This window comes from Neoarius graeffei, chromosome 5, assembly GCF_027579695.1.
Source record: "Neoarius graeffei isolate fNeoGra1 chromosome 5, fNeoGra1.pri, whole genome shotgun sequence".
Classification (NCBI taxonomy): Eukaryota; Metazoa; Chordata; class Actinopteri; order Siluriformes; family Ariidae; genus Neoarius; species Neoarius graeffei.
The window spans coordinates 75,239,877-75,261,560 of record NC_083573.1 but is presented as its reverse complement, the minus strand read 5'-3'; the positions used below and the strand labels follow the sequence as shown (position 1 = coordinate 75,261,560).

Sequence of the window (21,684 nt, the reverse complement as noted above, 5' to 3'; positions counted from 1 at the left end):
GGTACTCGTTGGTATATTGATTTGAAGAGCCAGTTATGGTCCACATGGTCAAAGGCTGCACTGAGATCTACAAATGTGTACTAGTTTTTTCATGGGGCGGCACGGTGGTGGTGTGGTTGGCACGGTCACCTCACAGCAAGAAGGTTCTGGGTTGGAGCCCGATGGGTGGGGGGCCTTTCTGTGTGGAGTTTGCATGTTCTAGTGTCTGCATGTTTCCTCCGGGTGTTCCGGTTTCCCCTGCAATCCAAAGACTTGCAGGTTAGGCTAATTGGAGGCTCTAAATTGACCGTAGGTGTGAATGGCTGTTGGTCTCTGTGTCAGCCCTGCAATGATCTGGTGACTTGTCCAGGGTGTACCCTGCCTCTTGCCCATAGTCAGCTGGGATAGGCTCCAGCTTGCCCACGACCCTGCACAGGATAAGTGGCTACAGATAATGGATGGGTTATTTTTTTTCACTTTGAAATGTGTCGATCTCCCTTTGTAATGTGAAATTCCATCTGTGGTACCACGAACTGAGTCCCCAAAATCCTTGTTGCTGATCAGAGTTGTTGATCACGCCACATTTCATTCTCAAGTGTGGTTATTCAAGTTACTGTAACATTTCCCATCAGGTCAGACACCGCCGCCCCCCCCCCAATATGGTGTTTCTACCAACAGAACGGTCACTTGCTGGATGTCCCCCCTTTTTTGTGTGTAAATGCTAGAGATCGATGTTAAAACAGAGGTGATCAGCAATTTCTGAAATACTCAACACTAGCACCAAAACCATGTCATGGTCAAAGTCACTGGGATCACATTTTTAACCAATTCTGATGTGAAAATTGAGTGAGGCTCTTGATCTGCATTGTACTGCTGCCACATGAATGATTTGGAGAAGTGCACATATGTTAAGTTGTTGGTGAGGTGTATTCTGAGAGAAGCTGTTGTTTTCTGTGATTCTACAAGCATGTACACCGTCCCCAGGATCATACGTCAAGTTACTATGATCGTGACTTAAAAAAAAAAGATATACAAGGAGAATTACAAGTTATTTCATGGATGAAATGGAGAGCATAGGATTTGAAATGAGATGCTTTCAAAATCAGATATTGTTTGAGCCATTTGTGTCCCAAAATGCAATAAAAACCTTGTATGTAGCTACAGCTGAGTTACACAAACTCTCTTCCTTATGTGCTTAAACTCCCACCATAATTGGTTCATACATACATTAACTTGAAAATGATGCTGTTTTAGCTGGTAAAGATGTTACTGTGTTTTCAGAAGGGTCAAATTATTGGCCTGTATCAAGTAAATAAAATGACTAAAGAGATTGCTGAAATGACTGGGTTAAGCACTGTCCAACGCACTATTAAAACCTGGAAGAATAGTGGCAAACTGTCAACTTTGCAGAAAAAAATATGGTCAGAAAAAACTTGACTGACCATGATCAGATATCACATAAATGCTTGGTGAATTCAAATCATAATAAATCGACAGTAGAACTCGGGCTGTGTTTAATAGTGAGGATAAGCGTGTTTTCACATGCACAATGAACTTTATTGAACAGAATTGGGACTAAATGGCTATGTGGGCATAAGGAAGCCACTTGTTAGTGGGGCTAATCAGAAGAAAAGGCTTCAATTTGCTAGGAAGCATTAAAAATTGGACTCTGTTGTACCTGTTGCTCTGGAATAAGGTAAATTTTTGACTCTGACCACATGAACTTTTTCTATGGATCTGGAGTAAGAAGGGAAAGTGCATGCATAGTACAGCGTTTTGATCTGGGGTGGCTTCAGTTTGACAGGTCAAGATTTGGCAATGTTATGTGCAGTGATGGGAATAACGGCGTTAGAAATAAACGGCGTTACTAACGGCGTTACTTTTTTTAGTAACGAGTAATCTAACTAATTACTTTTTACATCGTTATAACGCCGTTCCCGTTACTTACAATAAAATGCTCTGCGTTACTTTATTAAAGCTGTTCTCATCTGGCACGCTGCTCGTTCAGCCTTTCTTTCCTCTGCTTTAGTGTGGGGCGGGGAGACGCGAGACAACGGCATAGTCAGCCAATCAGAGTAGATTTGGACAACATACGTAGGCAGGCCACGCCTACTACACTACTGCGCACTCTTTCAATCAGAAGACGCAGCGATGGCGAGCGGTCAGCCCAGCACTGCGCTTTCACACTGGAAATACAGACATTACTTTTCATTACTTGAAATAAAAGGCAAAAATGTCTACGTGCAGTGCACATTATGTCGAGGAACAAAGCGTTTGTCCTCGTCAGTGGCCAGTAATTAGTAACAATTTTAATAACTACAAAAATATATTACATTTGATAGATGTCTTATCTCACATTGTCCCACAAAAATATTAATATAGTGTAGATAACATTACTAACTGGTTCTGTTAATTGTCCATTTTGGTCATTAAACACATTTAACATTCACTTTTATTATGATTACACTAATTGAATTTGTTTGTTTTTTTTGGGGGGGGGGGGGACACAAAATGTAACGGAATAATTACTTTCCTTGGTAATTAGTTACTTTTATGACAAAGTAACTCCGTTACTAACTCCGTTACTTTTTGGGAAAAGTAACTAGTAACTATAATTACTTTTTGAAAGTAACGTGCCCAACACTGGTTATGTGGCAATAAAACCCAAGTCTGCTGACGACCTGAATGTACTGAATGACCAGACTATACCATCAATGGACACCCCCCCCCCCCCCCCCCCCCCCCCCCCCCAGCCTTCCCTGAGGACTTGGGTATATTCTAGGATGAACATCGGGCTCAGATTGTGAAAATGGTTCAGGAAGCATGAAGTTTCACATGTGAATTGGCCACCACAGAGTCCTGGACTTCACCCTATTGAAAGTCTTTGGGATGAGCTGGAGAAGACTTGGTGTAGTTTGACTCTCCAAACGTCAAGACAAGGTCTCGGGGGAATGAAGGCACCTCTGGATGGAAATAAATTTGACCTTGCATAAGATTGTTGAAATACTGCCACGGCAAATGTGCACCATAATCAAAGCTAAAGGCAGTCCAGCTGAATTAGTGTGGGACACCCCCCCCCCCCCCCCCCCCCCCCCAAAAAAAAATTCATGGCGAGGCACGGGGTTTTTTTTGTTACATTTTTATTTTTAATAAAAATTAATCCCCACTGTCCAAAAGGTCCAAAGGGGGATTGTCGTGGCGTAGTATGCCTGTCTGTCCCGGGAAGGGTGCTCACCTTCTGAAATCAACTCCCCTCTCAATTTTTGGAGGAATTTTGCGAAACTTGACATCGCATTGTTCTATGTCAGTAGTATGCATATATTGTAACTTCGTTAAATTGGGTCCCATTTTACCAGAGTTACAGCCCTTGATTTAACGAAATTTATACTTTGACAATTTCATGAGTGTGTCTTCCTTCTGATATCAGCTCCTCTCTCAATTTGTGGAGGAATTTCACGAGACTTGGCAAAAGGCATTGTCGGTAGCATGCGTATTTTGTTCAATTCTGTCACATTTTACCAGAGTTGTGGCCCTTGATTAACAAACTTGCACTGTCACGATTTCATGAAGTGTGCTTGCCTTCTGACATTAACTCCTCTCTCAATTTTTGGACGAATTTCTTGAAGCTTGCCAAAAGGCCTTGTTTTATGACTGTACTACGCATATTGCGATTTTAATTTCGTTTGTGAAAATTTTACCTGAGTTTTGACCCTTGATTTAAATAACTTGGACAATTTCATGAGCATGTAGGTTCTTCTGAAATCAACTCCTCTCACAATTTGTGGAGGAATTTCACGAAACTTAGCGAAAGGCTTTGACAGTTATACGCAATGCCGGGGTGGCCCTATATTTAGCCGGGACCATCCCTGGCCCAAGCCATCAATGGTGGCCTGCTTGGAGCATGGGGAAAATAATTTTCACTAATTTTGGTCACTGATCTTATTCTTGCATTAATCATCAATTCAACTGCACTCTGCATTTTCACATGGCAGCCCAGACGCCGACAGCATCGCAGCAGATTAAATAGGCGCTACCAAATAAGGAAATTCTCCCCTCCCCTCTATTGCAGTTGGTTTGGTCCAAGACTCCTCCTCTGTATTGCGGGAACTTAAACAACATTGGCGCGAAACAGCGCGCGTCAGTGATGGAGGGCAGAAAGAGGCCAGGTGGAACCGAAAGGGCGAAGCTTAAAAAAAGGAAGGAGGTGGCAGCAAAATGTGCCAAATTGACAGATATGTTCTCAAGACCAGCTGGTGGGTTACGAAAGATATGGAGTATGATAACCCTGTTTGTCGATTTTATCAGTCTATGCTAGGCCTATAATGTGTCGATAGTTTGCGATGTCAATTCAGCTTTTTGATGTCATGTGAAATCTCGAAATTTACACGGTATAGATGTGGTGTATGTCTTAATTCTAAGAAGAACCGGACATTGCTTTACATCCCAGTTATTAACAATTTTAGATGAACAGGTCCCAAATGTGCTGTTGTGTGTTATTTCCTCATCCAGCCTATTTCATCTCGCTGTCACACCATGCATTTCCACAGGCGTGCGCACATTGTGGTTATGAACACATAGGCCTAGAAGTCATATTTGATGTTAAATAATTGTTGTTAAATATATAACTTAGAAGAGGTGTATGCGTATGCCAATATTCTAAGCAGAATCGAACACCTTGCTTTAGCCTACATTTCATTTAACCATTTTTGAGTTGCCTAATGCGCCCTCACGCTTTATCTGCCGGTTGCTGAGGACCCAGCATTGTTGATTTGCCATTATTTTCGAGGCGTATGCGGCATGTAATGCACAAGCATTGGTTCAAATGCACGCAAGATGGGTGCTTTCGTTATTTTAAGACTATGTGATTAAAAATGTGTTGTGTAATTCGTCTTAAATAACGCGAAACAATCAGCCATACTCGCTGCTTTGCTATTTGGAGTGGCAGTCAGCTGGATTTCGCCCCCGACGTAAAAGTTCATTCCCACACCCGGGCCGAAGATGCCGATTTCTGAAGATGCATGTCCTTTGGATGTGTTTTCAAATATTTTCACTAAGGAACTTTGGGACATGTTGGTGACACATAAATGTATATGCGGATTAGACACGCGGCCACACACCATCCAATTTTAAGTGGAGCCCCGTGAATGTGAATTAAACTCCCGGACTGAAAACAGGGCCCACTCCAGCCCTGGTTATACGCATACTGAAATTGTTTTAATTTGGGCAAATTTTTACCAGAGTTATGCCCCTGATGATTAACACACTTTGGCAGTTTCATCAAGGTGTGCTTGCTTTCTGAAATCAGCTTCCCTCCCAATTTTTATTGTCCCCCACTTGGCCGAAAGACCCAAAGGGGCATTGTGGTGATGTCGTCTGTCCCTGGAAGGGACATCCAGGGACAACTCCTCTCAATTTTTGGAGGGATTTCACAAAACTTGACAGGATTCTTTGTTATATGTCGATAACGCACGTATTGCAATTTCCTTCAATTCAGTCACACATTTTACCAGAGTTATGGCACAGTTGCCGGCTGGGGATATTGTGCTCTCGGAGCACTTGTGTTTTCTTGAGCAGTAAGACAAATCATTGCACAAGTGGTATATTGAAAATGGTTCTTGGGTTGTTTTTCAATATGTTTTTATTTTGAGCTTCACAAAAAAAAAAAAGCAAGAAAGTGTTTTGTTTTGAATCTGTACCTGAGGGGAAGAACAATTTTGTTTAATCGTTCAGTTTCATGACTGAAGGTGCTGTATGCTTCTGATGTTTTCGGTATTGGAGCAGTGCGGGGAACAGGGCCCTCTACGATGAGGTGGGAAGTAACCAGCTGGTGCGCCAGGTGCAAGCTGAATGAAAAATGATCCTTTTCTCGGTTAATTTATAGCACCAGCGCACACTAGAGTGACTGTGTGCGATGCAACAAAAGAAAAAAAATATGATAGAAACTCGTGTGCATTCATTAAATATGAACAATAAGCATTTATAGTGATGTTCAAGGTACTTTTTATGATCAGTATTTTAGATCCAGGCAACACTATTGTACCTTTTTTTGTTTTTAGCGCACATGTTCTTGTCTGTACGGTATAAAATGCAGCTTTCACTGAAGACCTGTCTATGTGCACTTCATGGGAGATGTTGATTTTCTGAGCATTGGAATGCTGAAGTACTGTACATCTGTAGCACAAAACATCTTTATACCGTAAATTGTTTACTTTTAAAAACTTTTTTTGCTCTGCTCTTATATGGCTACTATTTCTTGTCCTTTTAGTGCCTTCGGCTGTCCCTACTCAGACATCAACATGAAGAAAGAGGTAGTGCTGCCTGATCGGCTCGGTGGTGAAAAACAAATCACCTTCGTCCCGGTGCATTTTGTGCAGAAAACCAAGAGGCTGTGTGCTGAGCAAGAGGAGGAGGAAGAGGTGAACGACAAAGATGGCCATGAGGAGAGCAGGTTGGGATGATCTGCACTAATTTGTGTGCTTCTTGTTTGTTTCTTAGATTTACCGAAAGCTTGGACACTTAGTAATTCATAGGTTTTTCTGTATTTTTTTTTTTTTTTGCTATTTTCTGCATTGTAGAACAATACTGAAGACATCAAAATTATGAAATAACATGCGACTTGTATGGAGTTTGTGGTAAACAAGTCTGAGGCCCTGTTTACATTATTTCGAATCAGCGGATCATCAGATTAACGTTTTTAAAACGATTCGCGTACACACACACAATTTCTGTGCCCGCAACAAAACTGTTCCCTGTGCACACAGCAACGCCAATACACGGATACGCTAATCACGTGACGAATTAGACGGCACGTCACATGATCCCAGTGCATATTGGGCATGCGCAAGTCACTCACCACTTGCAAGTGGAAGGATGTCGTTGTAAAAAATGAAGTATGCCAGTCTGTTATCGGCGGTACTGGTACTACAATGACGCCTTTTTTACACCGTGTATGGCCTTTGTGTTTATGCTAGAAGGATCTAACAGTGTTCGGTACACTCTTCACCTCGCAGAACGGCCGTTTTTTGCGATTACAACAAGACTATTTAGTGCTACGGTAACCAACACACTTCCTGTATTGCTCATTCACTTAATGACTTCCTCAACACACTTCCTGTATTGCTCATTTACATGACTAACGTGGCATGACCAACGCCAGCGAATCAGGAAGGTGGATGTCACAGTGACGTTGTCCAATGACGACGTCAGCTAGAGCTCAGCACTGCGTATCCTCGTTCCTCAATGTTTACACAGCACCGGATCAGATGCGTACTGGGTTGAATACGTGGGCCCTGGCGGATTCAAGTCGTTCCGCCTGTGGAGTCGTTTCCCGGCGTTTTAATGTGCACGGACAGTGCATCTGCAACGAAAACGATACGGATACGGTCTAATGTAAACACCACCTGAGTGTTTTTAGATTCTTCAAAGTAGCCACAGTTTACCTTGATGCTTTGCACACTTGGCATTATCTTAACCAGCTTCATAAGGTAGTCACCTGGAATGCGTTTCGATCAACAGGTTTGCCTCGTCAAAAGTTAATTAGTGCAATTTCTTGCCGCCTTAATGTGTTTGAGATCAAACAGTAAATAATAGAGTAAATAGAATGCCTTTGTCACTACGCAAATGTACAACGAAATTTTAGTTCATCATAGAAGAGCAAAGCTGCTCTTGGGCACTTCAGCCCAAGGCTGCCCCATGTTAACCTAACTGCATGTCTTTGGACTGTGGGGGGGAAACCCACACAGACACGGGGAGAATATGCAAACTCCACATAGAAAGGCCCCCGTCGGCTGCTGAGCTCAAACCCAGAACCACCTTGCTGTGAGGCGACGGTGCTAACCACTGTGCTGCCAGATTCCGCAACTGTAGTACACTACAAGCATTTAGCAGATGTTCTTATCCAGAGCAATATACAACATGTACCCAAAGCAGCTTGGGGAGCAGTTGGGGGTTAGGTGCCATGGCTTCATCCAATATTACGTCAAAAACACTCAATTAAGTAAAGAGACACGACATCCATGATTACTTTAAGACCTGAAGTGACACCCCCCACCCCCAGCCCCCATGCTGATAAATCCATTGAATTAGGGGTGTCCAAACTTTTGACTGGTATTATATGCATTTTGTGGTGTTTGGTCTTTAGAGTTTGGGAATATTTGATTGTGATGTGTTTTATCGCATGTTTTTCTGCCGTACTACTTTTAGAAAAGCAAGTAGTTTTTATAAAATAGTGATGGCCCACATTTTGGTGCAAGTAACTGAAAGTGAAATTCACACGGTGTCCATTTCCTCAGTGATTTTAAACAGAAGGGTAGTGGATGGTTTCCTTATTACACAAGATGTTCTGCATCAAACGTGTAGGACTAAGTTGCTTTTCATTAACCGTTCATTCCATGTGAAATCTCAAGTAAATGGGCAATGACCAGGTTTTAAGACTACGCTATTTTTCATGACTAAATTCACATTTAGGTTTCAGGCTCTGAAACAGCTTCATGGTGAAATCATCCTAGCAGCGAGCGGACAGGCTGAGCATCATGTTTATTCCCAGCAGAAGGCTTGGAGGTGCTGAAATTACATTTCTTGCTTGTCATAGAAACACAAAGACATGGGGGTTGCATTGGCATAAATGCCACATCAGCATTACTGAGCTGGTTTATGTATCTTCAGAGAGATTGTATGAAATTGCATTTTTTTTTTTTTTTTTTTGCCCTACTAAGAGCAAGTCTGTGGACATGGGCCAAGTGGTTCAGGGAGCTTGTTATAAGAAATGTTAGTGCTGTACTGGGAGTTCTTTTAGTTTTAGCTCATTTTAATGTGGAAAGCAGCTCTTTTCTCCTTCTGCTCAGGCAGAAGTTTGAATTTTTAATATCCTGAATGTGACCCCCATCTTTTCATGTACACTGAACCAAAAATATAAACGCAGCACCTAAAGATTTTTTGTACATCCGATACTGATTTTTTTTTTCTGCCCACATCAAATGATAGTATAGCATACCAGTAAACATTTTTTGAAAAAAAAAAAAAAATGTCCCTCTACTCAAGTTCTGAGCAGTGCCCAGACTTGAGATAATCCATGATCCAGTCGGGTGTGACCATTGCAGACAAAAATTTCACTGAGTAATGCATGTCATGACCATCCTTTATGTGGGGCCAATAAAAGGCCACCCTAAAATGACAAAAATGTTCAAATGTCAAGATGCCACAGATGACCAGAATCAACCGGGAACGAGCCATTGGCATGCTGCAGGCTGGAATGTCCATCAGAGCTGTAGGGCGTCAATTGGGGGTGCTATTCCACGATAGTCCGCCTCCGACGACGGTTTCAGCAGCATGGCACCACAGACAACATGCCACATGCACGCAGGCCACGTGTCACCACTCCAGCACAAGACCGGCATATCCGTCTGACCCACCTGCGTGATCGGTGCCGGACTGCAACACGGACCGCAGATGAGACCATGGGGAGACGCAATTGCAGGGTCAGCAGTCAAACTGTGAGAAACCGACTCCGAGAAGCTGGCCTCCATGCACGTAGACCTCATCGAGGATTGGACCTGACTGCTGGGCGACGACGTTCTCGTCTGGACTGGGCTCGGGCACATAAAAATGAAAATGAATTTCTATCTGAACATTTGTATTTCATAAAATATGGACCGCTGCGTTTATATTTTTGTTCAGTGTAGATGTTTTGTGTACAAAGACAAGGAGTGGTGATTTGACCAGAGAAGATAAAGCCACATCAGTGGTACTTGCCAAGTAATGCATCAGTGTGTGCGCGTTGTGGGCTGTCTATGGCCTCAGTGTTTTTTTTCTCTTTATTCTGCCACAGCAGCTTGAATATTAGTCATAAAAAGCTAATCTAAATATTTTCGTTCGTGAGCTCTGCGGGAATCAGGACTGTAACTTCACTGGCCATTATCACCTTGTGCATGAGACGCTGTGCATTTACATTTATTGTGTTTGGCAGCTGCCCTTATCTCGAACGACTTGCAGTAGGCATATCGCACACTCGCTGGCCGTGCTGTGAAAATGATGCATGCAGGCGCTCCTCTAAGTTTCCAAATCTGTCACTGCTTAGCTCTTGAATATTTTCTATCGTGAATACCATCGTTCATTAACAATCTTATTTCTGCTTTCTAAAGAAATTTATCTCAAGATCTGTTCAGTACTTTGGGAGTAACAGCAGGTTGAAGTTGGTACAACGGAGCACACACTCTGCTCGCAGGATGTGGGGAAACTGCCGGTGCTTTTTGAGTCATGGGAAAGTGATCAGGCGCCTGCGTGCGCTTCCTCTCTTGTGACGGTTTTCTGCCTGTATTGCTCATGGATATCAATCAGATAACCCCTATAGAGGGATTTCACTGACGTCACCCGAAACCGGGAGTAAACAGACCCTGCGCCATTTTGGAAGACCAACAAACTCGTGATTAGGGGGAAATAACGGCAGCGGTATGTGAACCCACGAGAATAAAGTGGAGTGGCAAACGACTTAAACAAACAAATCTGAGCTGTTTGATTTATTGGCCCAACAGTAGACTTGAAAGAAACCTGTGTGAGACTTGGCAAAAAACTGTGGATATAATGGATAAGTCTGTGCATGATCTGCGGACACTTTGAGGTAAGCAAACACAAGAAATTCAGATTTAAAACGTGCTAAATTGGCCTCAAGTCGATAACTGTATGAGGAGCAAGCCTCCCAGACTTCTACAATTTAATAATAATAATAATAATTTAGGATGGTTTGGGGCTTGCTCTCCCTCTTATTATATAAATAAAGCATAGTTGTTGTGTAGGCATATATCATAAATACATATGTATAATTTGGATAAATTAACCTAAATTATGGATACCTTAATAGTAACACACAGTATTAATTTTTCAACTGAAAAGATGTATATTATTAAAAGAGAAATATCAACAAGATTACCTTGACCATAACTATGTGTAGGTTATTCTTAACAGCTGTAATATCACGAACCAAGCCACTAACAACATAATTGTACGCCTGTAGGCCTTCAAGTCATCGGCAGTGTAGGCACTGGGTGTAAACAACAAATAGTTTACAATGTCTGGGTAGCAAACAGATGGCAGAATTGGTGTCCGGTCCTCCTTATGTTTCCATTCTCCCTTGCCCCGAGTCTTATCATATGGGTCAAACCCATCAATCACAGCCAGTTTCTCCACATACCGTGCCCTTTCTGCAGCTGGTAATGTACTCGCATAACCAGAATTATCATCCATCATGTCACTTTACTCTCGCTCGTACTTTGTTTTATATTGTGAGTGCATGTACTTGGTCTTCCAATATGGCGCCTAACAAAATCTCGCGGCGCGGTGACGTCATGCGGTAGCCCTCTATAGGGATGTTCTGGAGTTCTCATGGTTTCTGAAGTATTCAGCAAACAATATCTAGTTTTGATGATGTGCTTCATGGGAGACTTTGAATTGAGTTTTCATAGCTTTGCCTACTTATTTCTTCCAAATCAAACGGATTTCATGTAAATAACTCCTTTTTAGAATATAACTGCAGTTTTGATCAAAATATTGACAGCTTAGTGGTCAGTGATGTTTTAAAAACTGGAAGTCAAACACGAATGTCAATTTCAGTTCAATTAATTGGAATTGTTTGGATGTGGCTCTCACGGTTTTTTTTCGAGATTAGCTTTGAAAGCTGTTCGACTTGAAAAAATTAATCGAAATTTGCGTTCTTTTCATATTAACACTAGTATGCCTTACTTAGAAATACAGAGGCCTACAGAGTACAAAGAGGGTATTTAGAAATATTTTCTTTCTTTTTGATAGAGAATGGTAGAAGTGAATGACATTCACTATTGATGCACATTTTATAGTTAGCATTGTTTTCTCCTTCTTTGTGATGTATAAATGAGTTAAACTCAGCTTTATATTGCACAAATGAAGCCATTTGGTGAAACTTTGAAGAAGTGTACAGATTTTAATGTTTTTACCTAATTAGCAAAGTACTAAATTTGCATAATTTGGTTTTTACTAATTTTTCCAACTTTTGTATTCCGTATACAAACATCTATGTGCCTGCCAATTTCCATGTAAATATCTTGGAAAAATAGTTAAGAGAACATTTGATCTCATTTGTTAATGAGGCCCATTTTGGACCATGTTATCCTAATGTATTATGTCAGCTTTCTAAAAATTAAGCTGTTTCTTCAATGTTTGTTTGGTAATTATATCAAGAATGGATAAACATTTTTTAATTCTGTTTAAAAAAAAAAAAAAAGGATGTTTAGCATTCAATTCTGAGTTCAGTGAGCAGTTTCAAGCAATTTGGATTGAATTTGAATTTTCACCTGATATGCCTACTTGCAGAACTGCTGTATAGTGTATCAAAAAACTCCTCTGTCTAAGGCATACTTTAATGAAGCTTTGTTTAGAAGTTTTATGTTTAGAAAACGGGCGGCACGGTGGTGTAGTGGTTAGCGTGGTCGCCTCACAGCAAGAAGGTCCGGGTTCGAGCCCTGTGGCCGGCGAGGGCCTTTCTGTGCAGAGTTTGCATGTTCTCCCCGTGTCCGCGTGGGTTTCCTCCGGGTGCTCCGGTTTCCCCCACAGTCCAAAGACATGCAGGTTAGGTTAACTGGTGGCTCTAAATTGAGCGTAGGTGTGAATGTGAGTGTGAATGGTTGTCTGTGTCTATGTGTCAGCCCTGTGATGACCTGGCGAATTGTCCAGGATGTACCCCACCTTTCGCCCGTAGTCAGCTGGGATAGGCTCCAGCTTGCCTGCGACCCTGTAGAACAGGATAAAGCGGCTACAGATAATGAGAATGAGATGTTTAGAAAACCTTTATTAAATCTTGAGTTATCACTCAATTGTGTAGTAAAGGTCATCTCTACAGAAGGTGCACATCAAACGATGGATTGAATAAATGGACAAGTTTAGGTAGAGCCTAAGACATTATTCACAGGAAACAGAGGTGTAAAATTAGTCGTCTCCCCTGTAGAAATCTCATTCTCATTATCTGTAGCCGTTTTATCCTGTTCTACAGGGTCATAGGCAAGCTGGAGCCTATCCCAGCTGACTACGGGCGAAAGGCGGGGTACACCCTGGACAAGTCGCCAGGTCATCACAGGGCTGACACAGGCACAGACAACCATTCGCATTCACACCTACGGTCAATTTGGAGTCACCAGTTAACCTAACCTGCATGTCTTTGGACTGTGGGGGAAACCGGAGCACCCGGAGGAAACCCACGGGGAGAACATGCAAACTCTGCACAGAAAGGCCCTCGCCGGCCACGGGGCTTGAACCCGGACCTTCTTGCTGTGAGGTGACAGCGCTAACCACTACACCAGCGTGCTGCCCCCTTGTAAAAATGCCGAAAAAAAAGTGCTGTTCTCCATATTCCAAATATTTCTCATGCAGCTTTGTGTCTTGGTAGATCATTGATCAAATATTACCTGTAAGATATATCCACAAACTTTTTTTTTTTTTTGATGGGCGATGTCCGTTCTGCTCTAGGAGACCTATGATCTTTTTATGCCTCATCTATCATCAAACTGTTCTCATTATCTTTTAAAAAGAGTACTGGGTGCAGCCAGTGCCAGGAGAGGTCTTAATCCTCCACTCCAATCTAAATGCAAATTGTTCTTGGGCAAATCCTCTCCCACGTTCCCTATACCTTTTTATCGATCTTCTAGTATTCTGATTACTTTGGACAGCTGTTCTCAAAGCCTTTCTTGTCGGGTGGGTTCTGATTTGTCCCCATTTTCCTCACTCACACTCTCTCAGGGAAGAGCTGTCCGGCTGTGATACAGCACCTCGTCCTCGTGGTCGGCCCCCAGGCCATGCTACAATAAAGAGAGAATACAAGGAGGAACCTTCATCTCAGGGACAGAAGGCATACTCACCACTGGGGAAGCGTAACCGTTTGACCACCAGGTAAAGCGGAGTCCAACATATCATTATGTTGCTTTTATGGCATTATAATGCTCACAAACGAGTGCATATCAGACCCTGCAGGGACTTTGTCTGAGGTTAGATAATTCAACTAAGTCTTATGAGATCAAGCTGACATGATGAAACACTATGTAACCCAAGACAATTTATTTATTTTTAAAAAAATTTGAGCACTTTGAGACGGAACATGACCATGCTTCAGGTGTAATGGAGTTTGTCTTTTTTTTTTTTTTTTTTTTTAACAATAGTTATTGTGTCACAATCAACCACAACAAATAAGTGCAGTAGGGAGAAGTGATGCATTTGACAACATTGGAATGTTCTGGTGCAGCACAGTAGGTTACCATATGGTGTTTCCCAGGTTGTCCTCTTGCTCTTGTGGGGTTCTGCCAGGTTCTCTGGCTTCCTCCCACCACCCAAAAAGGTGTCTTTAGGTGGATTGGCTACTCTAAAGTGTGTGTGTGTGGAGGGGGGGTTTCTTGGGTGTATTTCCTCCTCATGCCTGGTTTTCCCAAGATAGCCTATGGATCCATCATGACCCTGATTGGGATAAAGCATTTACTGAGCATCAAGTCAATGTTTGTTCGTTTTGACAATTTTTATAGAATCTAATACATTGGATTAGCAACAAATTAGCACCTGTTCCCTACTAAACCATTCAGTCTGAGGGACTCCTTATGGAATCTAAATCTAAAATTGTCCCCCCCCCCCCCCCCCCCCCCAAAAAAAAGGAAAAAAAATCCAACACTACAGCTTATACCAATCCTTCATGGTGTTGAACTCTACAAATTTATACCAATACAGAAGGTGTGGCAATATGACGTTTGGACTATCAAAAACGTTGGTTACAGTAGAATCTTCTTAAGGGTGGATATGGGTAGCAACATGGTGTGGAAATGAGGCAATATGCCATGAAGACAACTAGAATAAACAATGGTGTTAAAGTACATCATTAAAGGAGGGGAAAATTCCTCAATTAGAGCTGCATATTTACTAGCCTTCAAATTAAAAAAAAAAAAAAAAAATATCCAGAAAGTTTCCCTAGATAGACACTCTTTGTCCATCTTTGCCTCTAGTGCTGGGATTGGGCAGCATGATATTTTTGTCTTTCACAGTGGCCCCAGTGTCAGATTAGGCAGACATGGTGCCATAAATTTTTGCCATGTCTTGGTCAGGAGACTGGTAACACAAGTTTGACCCCAACCAATCATCCATGTTCTTGTGTGGTGTTTGGGAGGAGGGTCAAGAAATTGTCAATCATGGCTCTCAAGGAACACGTTGTAGAAGTTGTCCAACTTGGTGAGAAAATACAAACAATTATACTAGATTTTTCATCGGGGTGTCATGGGGCATCCCAGAACCCACATTGCTGTTCTTTGATTGTCGCACTACAAGGCTTGATCATCGTCCCCAACGTTCATATTTGGCCTGATGCCAGAAGTTTGTCGGTCACGTCAAAATCGGGCTGAATTTGCGGAGTCTGATCCCAGCATAAGTTCTGTGCCAGTTACTTTTAGCAGTTTTTCACTTCCATGATTTTGCTTCGTTATGATCTAGCATTGTCATGAAAGGGCAGGGTGTAAGTGCAGGAAAAGGATTTATTAGAAAGCAGGAAACCAAAACGAGCAAGGGTCAGGGGATGACTGACATAAACAGGACAAACCAGGATACAAAAACTAGGGAATGAGGCTGTTAAAAACCACAACACACACAAACACACAGGCTTGGTAATGCGCTGTAATTTGCGCAAGACCTGAGCTAATACTTCGCATTTTTAGTGCGTTGGTGAAGGTCCTTGTGTACGGCGTCTGTAATCAGTCGGAGTGTGGAACAGCTGCATGTAACTAGCAGGTGTGCGCGTGGACCTGCAGTGCATCCTGGAAACTGGAGTCTCGCTGTGCAGTTCAGCGCTGCAAACCCGGAAGTAGGCATTCAGCTGCATGAGATCTTCAGCACGGAGCAAGGGAGAGTTCATGACTAGCATGATGGGATATCCAACATATAATCACTTTTAATAGTGTATCTAATTTTCTTTAATTGCAGGTCTATTTTTGGGGCGCTTTCATTATATTTAACAATTATTTGCAGAAGGTGAAGTGAATATTGGTGAATAATAAGAGATGAAGTTGAGGTTATTATTCACTGATCTTAACTGAGCCAGAGGTGGGTAATTGGTTGTGTAGAAGTACACGGGATTTATTTCAAACTTCAGAAGTGGCATACAAATGTAATGTGTGCAAGGCTTGTCGCTTATCTATGCCGACTCACATAAAATGGTGTCTAGGTTTGTTGGTTTTTTTTTTGTTTTTTTTTTAAATGAGTAAATGGATAAAATCTCAATTCCACCTTCCCTTTGAATAGTTTTAGACCAAACTTCATAGCATCTCTAGTGCTTTTTAGGAACAGCATTTTCTTTCATAATTTGTAATTCTTCCTCACGTATGGTGACAGTGATTGGCTGCCATTTTGCCGAGTCCCTTGAGGTGACTTATCAAGAAATGGTCCATTTCTCGACTGATCAGTATGTGGGTTTTTTTTTTTTGGGGGGGGGGGGGTGATCACCTGTTTATTAATATGTTACATGATCACATCGCACAGTCTGTTCTAGAATTCAGGCAAGCTTTGTATGGGGTAAACTCTAAGTGTGACAAGTAGTAATCTGCTGTAATCGCACAGTGTAAAACTGGCTTAAAACTACCACCTGCAATCCCATGCTTAACATGAATGGTATCTGAAGAAAAAGAATAATTAGTATCTAAATTTCTGGATGGCCCACATACACTAAATCGGTCATATTTCATTACACTTGGGTAGCAGTGAGATTTATTGCCACTTTGCCATGTGGGCGGAACAGCCCCAACTTGTCTAGGTGTTAATATAATTGGCATTAGTCCTGCATTTCCCATGACGCAGAGAACGGAGAGAATGAATGTACGGTCATGTTTTTCAGTACCAAGCACACGAGGGCACTTCATGTTCCCTGCGTGATTAATGTTAAATGGCTTTGTATGTTCCAAGGGTTATGTTAATACTGTGTAGGTGTCCGAGGAGATGGATGGCCCCTTCAGTGAAGGCAGAACATAGAACAGTTTAAGTTCCGTAAGGATGGGCTTGTGCAATAGGGACAAGAGGAAAAAAAAAAAAAAAGTCCTCCAAAGGGAAATGGTGGGAGAGAATGTAATGGAAGTAAGATAATTGAGAATTATTAAATGTCTTGCCTCGAAAATGGTCAAGAATCTTTTTCAAATGGTGTTACACAAATAATCCTGTTTTGTCTGTGCCAGCAAAACAATGAATCTATTAAATCCTGTCTCTTCTCATGTAAAATCTGACTCTGATGGTCTATAGTCAAGTTTTCTGCAGCAGCTGTTCAGTGAATCGCTTCATTTCACAGCTTTTTCACCAAGAATTCACTAATCCCATCTTTTTATTTCTCACCATTAATTGCTCAAGTTCTGTTTTAGTTTACTTTCACTAATAACATGTTTTTGTGGAGCTATTTCTGCACAAACTATAAACAAGAGGAATTCTCAGAGTCTGTCTTGGCTCAGGCTTATTTTCTCTCTCGGGCTGATTCAGAGACGGTTCTTTGACCTCTCCATGAGAACAAGATGGCATTTCTCTTCCTTTTCCTGTCTTGGCCTGCATGTTATATGACTCTGAACTAACTGTAGGATATTGCGAAAGCTTTCTTTTAAGTGGTATTGTATATCTAAATGAAATCTGTTCAGTTTAACTTGAAATGGATATCTTTTGCCTTATAGTGTCGGTGTCTTGCCTCATGAATAGACACACTGTGCACTTTGATTGGCCAGTCGTGCAGAGTGGCCAATCATGCACAATGCATGAAGTCCTTCAGATACAGGTCAAGAGCTTTAGGCCCTGTCCACACGGCAACGGATTCAGGTGAATCTGATAAAATTATCATTTCGGCCTGGCGTCCACATGGCACCGGCGTTTTGGGTGCCCCAAAACGCAATCTTTTGAGAACGGGCTCCAGAGTGGAAAAATCTGACAACGGCGCCATTGCGAAGTCGTCTGGATGAGTAGAACGGATTTGTTTGCGATGACGTCACAACCACATGACTGTCAGTGCTTCACGCTGGATAGAAGTGTAACGAACTCGATGCGAGTTGTCAACAAATCCTATAACTTGGTTCATGAAATGCGCTTACAAAATATTTTCACTGTGAGTATTTATTGTGTAATGGTGCAAAGTGAGAGAATAGCCCTTAGGGCAGAGTCTTTAGTCCAAACACTGCGGAAGCAGTACCAAACCGCGCACCGCCCGTGCGCTTTCCAAAAACAATCCCGCCAGCAAAAATAGGGAAAAAAAAAAAAGGGCGCTCTCACCTCTTCAGATGTTGGTTTAAGTCCAACAATACATTCCTCAAAAAGGGCGTAGAAGAACAAAGTAATCCATCAACATGTAGCATTCAATTTATTCTGGACCATTAAAGAATTCTGGAGGATATCAGAATGTTGGCGTACCGGCTTCCATCTACCCCCATTCATTCCTCTTTCCGTGTCTTTCGTTTTATGCTACTGATTAATAATCAAAACTTTGTGGCTGATGCCACTGGCGTAACGCAAGTACTTGGGGGGGCCCCCCTGCAGCTACTAAAAGTGTGCCCCCCCCCCCCCCCCCCCCCCAGGCCACCTGCCACGGCCTCCTCTCTCTCTCTCTCTCTCTCTCTCTCTCTCTCTCTCTCTCTCTCTCTCTCTGTGTGTATATCTCTCTTTTGATTGCTGAAAAGTGTGAAAAAAGTGCCAGGGCTCAGCCCCTGACAGCCCAGGCCCATTAAACACGTATAGGACTGCCTAACCCATAGGCCTAGATGTTTTGTTAATTCATTCATATTCAGTACACCAGCAGAGTAGGCTATCCATTTATTACAAATAAATCCAACAATAAAAATGGTGTATGACGTGACAAAGCTCACAGTTCATACAGCTCAGTAAGCAGTAACGATAACAGTAACATTAATAATGATAATTGCATAAGGTTCAATAAGGTTTAGGAAAATAAAAATGAAACTCTTTTAAAAGCCAGAGTATGGTTAAATAAAATACATCATAAGTTTAAGTAAAAGTTTGCATAAAGAATAAATCTGTCAAACACAGGGGTGCAAGCAACTAACATTTACTCACATTACTGTTATGAGAAGTTTTATGAGTAATATAAAAATGAGTAATTTTAATTTTACTCAAGTAAATTTTGGCCTGGGTATCTTATTCAATTACAATGGAACCAGGCCTGAAAAGGCCTACCGAGTAAAAATGAAATGCAGCACAATAATAAAACAATCTGGCGGAAATTAAAGAAAATTACGCTACCTTGTGCAGGTTTTTTTTTTGTTTGTTTGTTTTTTTTTAAACTATTTTACATAACCAACCTATCTTGGATCAATGTGTTGGAGGATGGCTGGTGGTCATGGAGAACAATATTCAAGAAAAAGAAACATTGCATTATTGAGAAGAAAGATAAAAAGTAACTTTTATTCAAATCCCATTTTAAATCAGGTACTTTTTCACTCATTAGCCTCGTTTTAACTGCACTAGCCCCCCCCCCCCATGGCCCTACCTGTTAGCGCATCATGAACTGGAGGATAAGGCCTCACTCTCCCAAAAACGGATGAAATTTTGGGCAGTGTGGATGTAAATTTTTCTGGCCTGGCGGGGGTATACTTTACGCCAGTGGCTGATGCTACAGAAGAAGGGGTTTATGCGCATGCGTCTACTTCTATTGTTCTGGTGTCTCCGATGGGACCGTCTTACAGCGCACGTAGAGGTGTGGCATGTGTATTGCATCGTTTTCAGCAAGCGTTGCGTTGCCATATGTACCTGATATTTTACTGATCCATTGCCCATGTGGACGCAATATTTAAAAAAAAAAAAAAAAAAAATCTCGTTGCCATTGTCGTGTGGATGTAGCCTTAGTTTATCATGAACCACTAGAATGGGTGGGTGATGGCTGTGATTTTGATGCTGGTTTGAGGATTTCAGGAACTGCCAATCAGCTGGGATTTTCACACGCAAGTTTCTGGAGTTTGCATGGAATTTTGTGGAAAGCAATACAGGAAGCTGCAGTTTTGAGGGTGAAATGCCTTGTTGAGCGAAATCGGAGAACAACCAGACTGGTTCACGCTGACAGGAAGGCTATGGTAACTCTAATCACTCTTACAACCGTTGGGATCTCAGCACAAACTGCATGCTAAACTTGAAGGCAGATTGGCTGCAAATGTAGAAGACCACTCTGGGTTCCATTCCGGTCAGCCATGGAACCTGAGGCTATGGTGCACACAGGAACTGGACAGAGATTTGTAAAAATGTTGCCTGGTCTTTTTCTGTCCAGTTTCAGTGAGCCTGTGGCCTTGGATTCCTGTTCTTTTCAGATCAGCAGCACTCTGATAATGGCATTTTGAAAATGGAAAACGATGTAACTGGTGCATCTGTATGTGTATTTTTTTTTTCCTTTGAGAGATGATTTCTAAAGGATTTACTTTCTGACCTGTATTCTTGTTCTGTTTGACTGACTACCTTTTAGAATTTTTTTTAATCTTAATTTGTTAGATGCACTAACTTTCCCAAGTTAATTAAAAGCCAGCTCTTATAACCAATTACATTTTGTGCGCATCCATCTGGAGAGTCAGATTCTGCAAAAACATCTTTTGAAAGTGACCTGAATATGAAAAGCCAGAAGTTGTGAGAACTTTTGTGCTGAAAACTTCTGAGATTGACTTCTGGGAGAAAATGCTCCTGATTTCGACTGACTCCATGGCACAGGGCCTCCATATTATTTTGGATGTAATGAATGGGAAGTTGGATTTTGGATGTCTGTGGAAAGTGCTCCATTTGAAGCATAATGGTCAAACTTTTTTAAAAAAAGGTTTAATAAGATAAACACTAGTGAAGTCACCCAAGTGTGAAATTTGTTTCCGATGGATTCCAAACCCATATGCAGTATTCTCCAAGTTACTTGGAGTATGTATTACTCCAGGACTCGAACAGTGTAGTAGTAGTATATGCATTTTATTTACTAAGTATTCCCACTGCCACCTTCTGGATATGAAGTGTATTGATTGGTGGACTTGCTTTGGGAGGGAAGGGTATTAGTGTTTCACTAAGGAGGCACCCTCAATGGTGAACCTTTTATTTATTGAGCTCTAACACTACTGCATTTCAAAAAATTAGAATATCATGAAACTTCACTTTCATAACTTCAGAAGGTTAAAATTGAATATATACATTACACAAAGTAAAATATTTCCAGCTTTTTTGTTTTTAAATTTGATGATTATGGCTTATAGCTCATGAAAATCAGATTCAATATCTGAATTTTAGAATATTCCATTTTGAGTTTGAGTAAAACAGTATAAATACGGTGCATCTCTAGTTCAGTACACACAACCACAATCATGGAGATGACTGCTGACTTGACAATTTTCCAGAAGACCATCATTGACACCTTCCACAAGGAGGGTAACCACAGAAGGTCATTGCTGAAAAGGCTGGCTGGAAAAAGTGCACAAGCAACAGGGATGACCACAGCCTTGAGAGGATCATCAAGAGAAGTCAGTTCAAGAACTTGAGAGCTTCACAAGGAGTGGACTGAGGCTGGTGTCAGTGCATCAAGAGCCACCACGCACAGATGTCTTCAGGAAAGGGGCTGCAACCATCGCATTCCTAATATCAAGCCCCTCCTGAACCAGAGACAACAGAAACATCTTACCTGGTCTAAGGAGAGAAAGAACTGGACTGTTGCTCAGTGGTCCAAAG

The 21,684-nt window shown here is 41.7% G+C and overlaps 1 protein-coding gene across 6 annotated transcripts in view; it reads left to right on the top strand.

The window, feature by feature from the left end:
* LOC132887063 (lethal(3)malignant brain tumor-like protein 4) overlaps positions 1 to 21,684 on the top strand; it is a 156,608-nt gene that overhangs the window by 77,997 nt on the left and 56,927 nt on the right. For 4 of the 6 annotated variants that reach the window (XM_060922396.1, XM_060922397.1, XM_060922398.1 and 1 more), the window contains 3 exons: positions 6,245 to 6,427; positions 8,446 to 8,538; positions 13,738 to 13,887. In XM_060922396.1, the coding sequence (XP_060778379.1) occupies positions 6,245 to 6,427; positions 8,446 to 8,538; positions 13,738 to 13,887 (426 nt within the window). The remainder of the gene's footprint in view (positions 1 to 6,244; positions 6,428 to 8,445; positions 8,539 to 13,737; positions 13,888 to 21,684) is intronic. The other 2 variants (XM_060922400.1, XM_060922399.1) reach the window with 1 other exon arrangement.